Raw genomic sequence first — 11,144 nt, 5'->3', positions numbered from 1 at the left:
CAGACTAAGGACCATTACAGTGACCGTAATAACAAAGTGTTCAGTATAAAAGTTACTCAGCAGAGATTTGAACAGCTTCATCAGAGAGGAAACATCTCTGCCCTCTGCTGGCTGCACAGCAGATTTATTTCCTTCTGATCAGAAAAGAAGTTTCTACGTTGAAGTCGCGTTTTTGTCCATTTTTTGGAGTGTCATTATTTCATTGTTTTATATTAAACATAGAGGCATATGGACATACTGTTAAAACATGTAAAGGATCAAAAAGGGACATTTTGTATTCTGAGGGAAAGTGCCAAACTAAAGCTGATCAGTATTTTTTTGATGAGATATTGATAAATATTGATATGGATATAACATTGCTGAACAAAATGTAGCTTTTGATTAAATGTGTGATATAGGGAATTCATGTTCACCTTCTGCTGCTTTTGTTAAACTGAGGTCAACTGCCACCTACAGGTTGTGAAATAAAGTGCAATTGTACCATTGTTTTCATGTAATGTGACTGATGGACACGTTTTACGTACAAAAAATAAAAACCTGATACATTTCAGTTCTCGGTTTGTTTGTTTTGCTGAGTTCATCTGAGAGTTTTCCAAAAATGAATTTAACTTTGATAAATGTGCAACTGGATTATTCTTTCATTTCAGATGAAGGAATTGTAAAGTATTGAAACTCCAATATTGACTGACATTAATCTTCTTAGGCCACTTTGTTGATTAATGTTGCTGCAGCCTCAGGAATTTTGTCTATTTAATAAAATCTTTTGTTGCATATTTTGAATTGCTTGCTTCACAATTTCACCGTTACTTTTTTAATGGATGCCATCTATTTTGTGAAGAGTATTRGTCCCTCCTGGTGAAAACCATCATTTAACTTGTTACTGTCGTCCCTGTACTTCTCAGTTAAATGATGTTCTCAGGTTTGCAAGCTGCCCCATTTTCTTTCTGTTTGAAAAGATGCTCTGTTTGGTCAAATGCCAAAATTTTAGTTTTATCAGACCACAGCAATAGCTCTGGTTGTGTGATGTTTTTAGAARAATGGCTTCTTTGAAACTGAGTGCCCTGTCAGACTTYAACATTCAGAGGTTCCTCACAAAGTCAGAACTCAAAGTCTAATATTGTCATCWTTATACAGCATATTTGCACACTWGACTGTTTTCCTTTGCTTGGATTATTTACCTGCAATGACACTTTAASTTCTGATAGTCATTGAAAGCATAAAATACAAGCAAATACTTGACAAATAATGGTTTGTATAATGAACAGAGCTGTTAGCTGGTCACTGAGCACAACTAATGCTACTGGGTTTCCAACTCGCAACTGAAACACTAGAAAGTTAGGTGTGATATCAATACATCAATCAAATASACTGACTAGTTTTTAACTGTACATAAAAAACAGAAGTATATGTTTCTGCTGAAAAATGGAGATAAAGGAAGATGAAATCTGAGTTTTCACGTCTGGAATAAATTGACCAAAATTAAACCAGAAACAAAGATGAAGAATTGGAAGAATTTGTGGTCTAATAAGTGAAGTGTGTCAAAGCAGAAGAAAAACAGAAATAACAGGGGGAAAGGGAAAATGCTGTTGATTCAAACACATTATGAAGGAAAGTTGCACAGGCAGGTTTCTGGCTCCAGAGGGAGCTGGACAAGAGCTGATGAATCGTTCAGAATTTTTTTTTTTTACATTTTCTGGCAGTTTTACACTTTAAAGTGATAAATCTCAAATGCAGAGATATTATAAACTGCAAAAATGTGAGATTTGCAGCCACTTCAGAAGAAATAGGAAGTTATAACAGGTACATTAGATACATTTACAGTTTTAAAGTGATTCTCATGAAGCATTTCGTAAAGCAGATTTTCGATTAATGATTTAGTTAAAGGCACAGTGGCAAGACAAACAGCATCAGACTTCTTGATTTTTGATCAGMCTTGTATTATTTTTGATAACTTATCTGCAATCATAAATCACTAATCTAATATTCTGTATTGCCCAAGATGATCTCCACTTGGTGGTTCACAGTCTGATTTAAACATAAGTCAGTTTTCTGCACCGTCGCTTGCAACCATGACTTATAACCTATATAACTCAAACATATGTTTTAATTTCTTTGCATTCTTTCTGTTCTGCTCTCAGGCCTGCTCAATCTACGCCTTCGGGGGTTAAAGCGGCCATTCAGACATAAACATATTAACTTGGTTTGAGAAGATGTTAATCAATAAACCCACTGAYGTTTAGGCTCATTATCATTTCAGTCACGTTCCATCTTGTGGTGTTTCCCAATACAGGTTAATGTTTGTGTCTCCTAACCATTCCGTCGTTTCGCATGCTTGGCTTCAAACCTTCATTTGACATACCAAAGCTGCTCTTCTTCTTCACTCAAATTCAAATGGATCAAATTCTTGTTAACACAGTCAAAGTTTCACGGTCACATTTTAAATAYTGATAAGWCCTATCAGCGTTTCCATCTGCCTGTACATCCATAGTGTCTCCATCACATGATGCTGTGACAGATGCTGCCCATCCAGACCTTGCAGCATCCGCATCAATCGCCCAYGTCTTATGGCTTCTTTGGTTTGGCTGTGTGGCTTTAAACAGGAAAGATTATTMTACACAGTGACTAACACCCCAAGGATGAGGCTTTTTCAGAGGGAGAAGAAGAAGAGGGAGGAAACTTTGAGGAAGAGGAGGGAAGAGGAGGGAAGAGCTCCTAAAGGAGGAGAGCGTGACCCGAGAAAGAATCTGTTCTTCCTGAAAGTATGTAGGGAGGCAATCTTGAGCTGCGGCAACACTCTCAGAAAACTGCAACTTGACGAAGGTTGGTTTGTTTTTGCAGGTTTTCATGCGTTTGCAATGCAAAATGGTTACTTCTGCATATATCTGTGACTTTGTTAGGTTTTGTTGCTGAAATGTGTGTTTCTGCAGCATTCCCTGCAGGCTCGCAGCAGATATTTTCTGTTCTCTCATAATATTGCTTTAAAACGTTTCATCTGCTGTGCTCCTTCATCATCTGTGTSATAAACTTGTTTAAACCTTTATTCTCTTTAAGTAAACCAGAAAAGTACAAACATTTTTCTCTTGTCTTGGTTGCTAGGAGGCAGGTGCAAAAACTAAAGCTGCTTGTGTGAATGAGTTTGTTTTGTTGTTGTTGCTGCTGATAGTTGTATCTGAGAGAGCATGCAGGTGATGGAGAACAAGTTGTCGGTGCGACGCTGCCTCACCTTCGTTACGGGCCTGGTGGAGTGTCTGTGCTTCGCCGGCGCCGTGTTCGGATGGGCTTCTCTTGCCTTTGTCCTCAGGGAGGACGGCTACTTCAGCTCTCTGTGCTTTAACACAACAGGAGTCAATGGCACTCAGACATTAGGTCAGCTTGATGTTTCCGCTGTTGCTGGTTTATTCGTCACAATTTACTCAATTTTAAGCTTCAACTGTAAATGTTGCAGCAGTTAAACATAATTTAACTGCAACATTTACAGTTGCACTTATTACATACATACAGGTTATGTAATAACAGGTTAACAGGTTATTACATAGCCTGTTTGTCAATTATGCATCTAAATACACTGCTGTCTCGTTTGTGTCTTTCTCTGCATTACCAACAGACTGCAGTGCACAAGATGAGCAGTTTTCACTTATTTTCACCATCACCTCTTTTATGAACAACTTCCTCATGCTGCCCAGTGGCTTCCTTTTTGATCACTTTGGTACCACAGTGGCTCGACTCTTGGCAACGTGAGTAAAATTGTGTTCATGAGCCACACTTATATGCATTTATTTGCTGCATGCCCCTTTAAAACTTTCACTCAKGTAGAAAMGTACAGTGCCTACCTCTAGTCAACTGGGATTTTATCAAAAAMGTCTCAGTTTAAATACAGATGTTCTGGTTTGTGCACATCAGTCTGAAAACATCACGGTGAAACAAGATGTCACAAAGTTGCAATGAAAATATGTGGAGCTAAATTCAGGGTAATTCTAGGAAAAACAACTGCAGAAGACTAGGGTTTTGTTGACATGACAGCGATCAGTTTGTTCTCTTCACTCTGGAGCAGATTCAAYCTGTTGAAGGACAATCTTCAACTTTACGCCAAACTCAAATCCATTTAGGTTTAATATTCTTCTTTGCTTCTGGTAAATATGTTGACAAAAACAAATTCAAGGTAGACTCAGCTGGTCAGACTGTTGCTTGCAGCTGGATCAAAACGTCACAGATCTTTTCTTCTGTTGTGTCTTTTCCCCTCCAAAATTTTCCGACAAGGACAAGAGACGATGTCGGTGATCCGTTTGAAAAAGGAAGAGAAACAATAATAGATCTTGAAAGATTTATTTTTCATTTATTCTTAAGACATTCCCATCTCTCGACAGATTTCTTTACACCACTGGCTCCCTGATGGTGGCGCTATCTTCACCGGGTGAGAAACAATAATGATTTCTACCAGCTTAAAAAAAAAAAGGCTGCCGCGTCTCTTTCTTAACTTCTTCTCCTTTCCCATCAGCTCTGCCTTTTCTGCTCTTCCCAGCTCTCCCCCTTTTGGCTGTGGGAGGCATTTTATTTCTGATCACAAACATGCAGGTACGTTGTGTTTTCCACATGTCTGTCAGCACAATTTTTTATTTTTTTTTGAAAGATCCGGAATGACTCTGCAGTGCAGCAGTTCAGACTGTGAGTGAAGCTTTTGTTGCTTGAATGGCGTCTCTTAACTCGGTGAAAATGTTAGGCACATCAGTTTGCCTGAGGATAGCATATGTTTATTCACTATGCTTATTGCCAAAATTTTCGCAGAAAGTCAGATGAGAGGACTTGATCTGTAACTTTTTTAGAGGTTTTTAGTGGAAGAGCTTAATTTCCAGGTAAAACAGACATTGGCAGTCCAACAACTTTCTGGCTGCAGGGGTGATGAGTGCAAATCAGGACAATGCACAGACTAAAAAACACTTTCCAGGCTTAGAAGAGTGCTTAAAAGACATCATTAACTCAAAATGTCTTGCAATGTTGTGCATATTTACTATAGCAGCTCCATAAAGGCTAAAGGTAAAATAATCTACTTTTCATTTTAGGAAAAGGTGCAACTTACAGTCCTTCCTCTAACTCATCTTTTTAAACATCTTTTCTGGGATGTCTAAAATAATATTATTGTCAGTAAATGATCCCTTAAAGGAGACTAAAGAGAAGACACATGACCAGAAACCACTTATTAACTTCTCCATGACCCACTTTCCAAAGAAATGCTTGTCTTTGGGTCATTTTTCTGGCTGATTTTGTGAAATCGGGCTTATGATCTTGTGTAGACAGACCACCAGTTGCCTCAGAAAGAATCGATGCTTAGTGAAAGATGGCATTGTGTGTCGAATCCCTAAGTTCAACTCTTCAAGATGCAGTTTCAGTTTCCTTGGGGTTCAAGTTTTATCGTGTACAGAAGCTTTCCTATGATATTTATTTGTTTTTGCCTCCTGAAGGTTGGGAACCTGTTTGGCTCACGTCGCTCTACCATAATCAATCTTTATAATGGAGCTTTTGATTCTTCCTCAGCACTCTTCTTCGTCATTAAGGTGACAAACGTTCAGAAAGTAGGTTTTTGTACAAGAGTAAAGAGCCACTAAGTCTTCTTGTCTCTGCAGCTGTTGCATGAGTCTGGCGTCTCTCTCCGCGCTGCCTTCCTGTTTCTGTCGGCCTGCAGCGTCGTCCACATCCTCAGGACGTTCTTCCTGCTGCCCAGAACCGTCATTCCTCACCCACTGCCTGATCGCTACGTATATGGGTGCGAACAAACCGCCTGGGTGTTTCAACGTTGAGCTACTTTAAAAGTCCTTTTTTACTACTGGTATAATTTGACTGCATCTATAACTGCGATCGAAATGCGTTTTCTGTAGCTTCATTTTAATATCTTTACGTTGTTTTGATTAAAATGACTATATTTTTGTGAACATTATTTAGATTACTTGTTTGACACACATGAAAGTGCCTTTACCTTTTCATGGATTTCTGTTGTGTAACGTGTATTTCTGTGCATTTTTCAAAGTTATTTAGAGTGATATTTTTTTTAAATATTAAAAAAAGAACTCATTACTTTTTTCTGTTTTTAGTTTTAAAAGAAAAATTGTTAGTGGAACTAGTTCCTTTTTTTAATCTATGTCCAAGAATTACTGACTTAAAACAAGCTTTTAAGTTAGTTTGCCTTATTTCAAGTGCTCTACTAAGATATTTACACACCAGACTAAAATACTTGAGTTTGTGTTTTTGCCGTATAGAACTACTGTTAGACAAACAATGATAAACTATTTATTTTCCCTAACTCTTCACACATGACTCAAGCTCTATTAGCAGTCAGTCTTTTCAAATACGTAACCAGTCCAATGATTAAAAGATATTTCAAATAGTTAGCAAAATATACAGTTATGAATTACAGCTTTCTGGGTTCCTAAATTCAAAAAATAACCAGACTAAATAAAATGTTTGCCTAATAGAAATTGTGGCGGTTGTGGGTCAATGTCTCTGAACATCTTGAGGCTAGTAAACACAAAAATACATGTTTTAAGGAAGATAAAACTGAAATTATGATTGACTTTCGTGTTTGACTTGTTTTTCATTTATTTGCAGGGTCTCTTGTGGTGCATTAGAGGCTATGAACAGTGAGGTGCCTGCAAACGACACTGCACACACAGGAGCAGAGGGCACACTGTTTACAAAGGACGTCCCTCTCACACAAGGTTTGCAATACGTCTGTCTCTGCTTTAGCTGCTGGTCCGTCTTCTCTGGGTTAATTGAGTGTTTGTCCCTCTCAGAGAAGACTTTTCGAGAGTGTTTGCTGTCCAGGTTCTTTGTGGGCCACGTCCTCTGGCTGTCGGTGATGCAGCTCCGGCACTTCCTGTTCATTGGCACCCTGAACCCCATACTGCTCAGGCTGACAGAAGGAGATTCCGCTCTGGGTGACGCCTTCCTCGCTCTTATCAGAAAAAAAATTATTATTTGAGTCAATGTGTTGTGTTTTTGAAGGTTTTTGCTGCGACTTTGCAGTTTTCTCCACCTGTGGGATTCCTACCAAAACACTGTTTGCTCAGCATATTCTTTTTATGTGCATGTATCTGTGCAGTGAGCCGGTACACCAACGCCTTTGCTTTCACCCAGCTGTGCGCTGTGCTGTGCGCTCCCTGGAACGGCCTCATCATGGACCGACACAGGGGAAAACCTCGGGCTGCAGGTGACCTGCTGGACATTTACAGAAATCCTAAAGCCTGAAAGATAAGTTGCAATGCTGTGATATATTTACACGTGATTTCTATGCTTGTAGGGGAGACGGAGCATGAGGCCGACCTGCGGGCGTCTGTGCTTTCTTTATTCCTGACGGCGCTGCAGTGCGTCTTGTTCTCCCTGTGCACCTCCGTCCCCTCCCTGCCGCTTCAGTACCTCACCTTCATCCTGCAGGTGCTGAACCGCTCCTTCCTCTTCGGCGGCATCGCAGCCTTCATCAGCGTGGCGTGAGTGTCATCTTCGGCCACGTGAAATCTGAAAAGCAGGAAGCGTGTTTGTGTTTAAAAAAAAAAAAATTATGTAGAAGGTGGTTAAAGGCACATTAAACCTGTAAAAATGAATAAATGTTATTTTTCTGAAAGGGATTTGATTTTGGCACAAACCTTTAAAGAGTTCATTTTTATTTGAAGTTGTCTGACCCTTAGTTTTTTTTTCTTTATGTGTTGATGAGGTTTCCGTCGTGTCACTTCGGGAAGCTGTACGGTCTTGGTATGTCGCTGGCTGCGTTGTTTTGTCTGCTGCAGTATCCCTGCTTCGCCCTGGTGAACGGCGCTCTGGGTGGAGATCCTTTATACGTGAGTCCTGACCTATCTCTCAACTAACTTAGCGGTGAACCCTCCCTCTAAAGCACGGGTGTCAAACTCAATTTCACCGAGGGCCACTTCAGCATATTGGCCACCCTCTACGGGTCACACTGACTGTACAAATCAGGAGTTCCCAGGTTCAGTCCTCCAGACTGCAACTTTTAGATGCATCCCTGCTAAAACAAACCCCAGACAAAAGGTTGACTTCCCTCATCAGCAGCAACTCAGTTCTGTAGAGGCTTATAATGAGTCAATGATCCAGGTGTGTTAGAGAAGGAACACGTCTAAAGTTGCAGATGGTAGCTCTGGAAAACTAGACTTGGGCAGCCCTAGCATTAATGTAGGAAAACATAATGTTAAAAATAAATTAAACACCTCATATTGTTAAATAACGCTTTGGAGCGTCTGGTTAGGAAGCGCATTCAAACCTTTTGGTAGAAATGGCGCGTTAAATTCAAGTCTCCATTACAGACTAGATAAAACTAAAGAGAATGCAACGTTGTTAATCCATTTGAGGAGCCGGGAGTTTATCTTGAGGAAATAAATGACGACGCAGAAGTTAGTTAGACTGTAACATGCGCAGTCCGCTGCTCAACCACTGCGGACGCCGTTACGCCGCTGCGAAGAATTAAAAGCCGCTGGCAGTAACTCATCCAGCGGATGAGCCTTCTTCAATGGAGCCTTCTTGGTGCACGTTACCCAGGAGAGCGGCTTTCTGGGGGAGCTGCAGACGTAACATCTGAACATCTGTCCGTTTCGGAGAAGCGAAGCCACGCAAAAAAAAATAAAATAAATTAAAAAACAATTCTGGAAAAAGCGCACACCCCGACCGCGCAGGGTAAAACACTCACAGAGTTCAATTGATCTGTTTGGATCAGACAGATCCAATTGACTGATGAATTAGCGCAGATTTTTTTCTGCAGATGGGAACCAGGAGGAAGTGCGTTCAGACCCCAGCGGGTGAAGTTATGCTAATTTAAGTGAAGTAGCTTAATTTAATTTATTATAAGTTATTGAGGTCACAAGTCAGTGGTTTTTGTCACTACGGAGAAAAATGTAGATGCATTTATCTGCTTAATTTGCKATGGGATCTGGATTCACGGTCAATATTAACTAAACCGCATAAAATGCGGCTAAATAGCCGATGTTAATATGATTGTAATTTCACGGATAAAAATAGTACATGAACGTTTTTTTATGTTGTCGGTCCAGATAACGGATAACAAAAAAAGCCTAGCGCGACCTGCCGCCCTGACACCAACWCACACACATCTTCATTCACAGTCTTACTTGTAAATCGATGTTTCTTCTCTTGGACATTTTGATGTTAGCTTGTCGATGTCTCAGTTTTATTCGCTGGGAAAATCAATAAGCAGCTTGAGGTGACTCTGCTGCTCTCTAGTGGCGAGAAGCCATAATGTTGGCTGGTAACAATCGGAATGCATTATGGGAGATGTAGTTGGTAGTCAATTCACGCTCAAAACCTATTTTAAGTCAATGATGGGCCTATAAAACGCTGGGGGGGGGGCACATAAAATGACATGGCGGGTCACATATGGCCCGCGGGCCGTGAGTTTGACACATGTGCTCTAATGATTTCCTTTCTCATGTCTTACGTGTGTGCAGGTGAACATCAGCCTGACGCTGCTCAGCTTGCTGGCCTTCATACATCCCCTCTCTKTTTACCTCCACTGTCGAAAACTTGCCTCTCTGAGAGACAAGAGGAAAAACACAGATTTCTCGTCCTGAATCCCACTGACTGATGGGACAGCAGTCATGACTGTGCCATTGTAGCAGTTGTGACAAACAGATTCACTATGCTGGGTTTGAAAATAAACTATGAGCATAAGCTTTAATTAAATGTTAACCTAACTGCTAATTTAGCAGATTTTATATACCGCATTTCTCTCAAGTAAGAAATTAACACTAATTGTGAAACAGATATTAAGGGTTACCCTTAAAATGCTACAGACCAGATGAAGCTTATTTACCAGATAATTTCATAACAACCATAGTGGTTTGCCTTAAACTTCACAGTTTAGCCACCCTGTTGATGAAAGGGAGTCTGTAGCTCAGCAACACACACAGCTTGTTTCTCCTGTCAAACCCAAAGATCACATGAGCATAAATCTTAATTCTGCAGAGGTGTTAAAGTTGCTAGAACTGTCTCACATCAGAACAGGCCCGTTTACAGGTTCAACTACGATTTAAAAAAATTAAACAAGTAATTGTTCTCGGTCAGGAAGGTTGAACTTTTATGTTCTGTGTTTGCCCTGTAGTTTCTCTGCCCAGTGGGGTTATAAATAAAAAAAAACAACCTCTGGTGGTGTCCAGAATGTGTCCTGCTTGAGCAAATACCAACCAACATCAACTTCAGTGTGGAGTTTAGTCAGGCTGCAGTTGGTAATGCTCAAGATAACGAGGCATGGCTTGACTCCCAGTYTCAGAATCGCATTGTTCCAAACTTTCTGCCCCGCAGACAGYGGACCCAGATGAAAAAAGCAACCTGTATCTTGCTGGAAAAGGCCTGTCGATCACCAAGCTGTGCATACTCCTTAATTTAATTTCCTGTTGCATTTATCAGAGCCTCAATTAATCTGTTTTTTCTGGATATGATCAAATCTAACAATAATTAATGTTGTTTAGTATGAAATAATAATATTTCAGACCCAATAAAGAACACAAACAAATAGCATACATCTCATATATTAATGCATATTTTATGTTGATATTGCACCGAGTGAGGCATTTGTCGAAAMACTAAGATGAGATAAAAGTAAATAAACAGACAAATTGATGATGGGTGCAACATTTACAGTAAGAACCTTGTACAATATTCTGAAATACTCRTAGAAGTGGCCTGGAATAAAACAAAAACAAAACAAGTTGTTTCTCCTTCTTTTAGTCACAACCTTTTCTCTGCATCTTATTATTGCTGTCTGAAGATGGAAAACTCTCTTAAAGWGGCATACCAACACAAAAATCCTGAGCCGCCATCATAATATTTTTATCCAATCTTTAATCTCTCCTCTCTTYTTTTTTTACATGTTGTTACTCTGCCAAAGAACATGAAAAGCTACACAAAATCTGAAATCCAACTGTGAAAGACGTGGTTTAAATCTTCAGTTTGAAACAATTAAAATAATTGCAGAAAACAAAGATTTGTTTTAATAATCGGAGCTCTTTGYGATATTAGTCCAGCAAATAGACAAAATATTTGACTGAAAACCTCATTTCATTGCTGTCTTCRGGGAAAYCCTTCAACTTGATGCACAAAAACTTTTGTGTCTCCAGAGRGAGCTGTGCTAAAAC

General features: G+C 39.7%; 1 protein-coding gene across 3 annotated transcripts; it reads left to right on the top strand.

Annotated features, from left to right (window-relative positions):
* Positions 1–2,698: 2,698 nt before the first annotated feature.
* On the top strand, positions 2,699–9,688 carry LOC103471358 (solute carrier family 43 member 3-like). 3 transcript variants are annotated; one of them, XM_008420304.2, is made up of 13 exons: positions 2,702–2,820; positions 3,164–3,366; positions 3,605–3,734; positions 4,365–4,411; positions 4,496–4,572; positions 5,457–5,549; positions 5,619–5,758; positions 6,598–6,707; positions 6,783–6,926; positions 7,091–7,198; positions 7,289–7,475; positions 7,700–7,823; positions 9,459–9,688. In XM_008420304.2, exons 2-13 carry the CDS (start codon positions 3,180–3,182, stop codon positions 9,579–9,581), a joined length of 1,470 nt encoding a protein of 489 aa, XP_008418526.1. In that variant the 5' UTR covers positions 2,702–2,820; positions 3,164–3,179; the 3' UTR covers positions 9,582–9,688. The 3 variants fall into 3 exon arrangements, with proteins under 3 accessions (XP_017162695.1, XP_017162696.1, XP_008418526.1); XM_017307206.1 differs by having other exon boundaries at positions 2,699–2,820; positions 6,598–6,926; XM_017307207.1 differs by having other exon boundaries at positions 2,699–2,820; positions 3,097–3,366; positions 6,598–6,926.
* Positions 9,689–11,144: the final 1,456 nt, after the last annotated feature.

Source organism: Poecilia reticulata, linkage group LG10 (assembly GCF_000633615.1).
Source record: "Poecilia reticulata strain Guanapo linkage group LG10, Guppy_female_1.0+MT, whole genome shotgun sequence".
Lineage (NCBI taxonomy): Eukaryota > Metazoa > Chordata > Actinopteri > Cyprinodontiformes > Poeciliidae > Poecilia > Poecilia reticulata.
The sequence above is the reverse complement of the archived record's forward strand: the minus strand, read 5'-3'. Positions and strand labels throughout refer to the sequence as shown.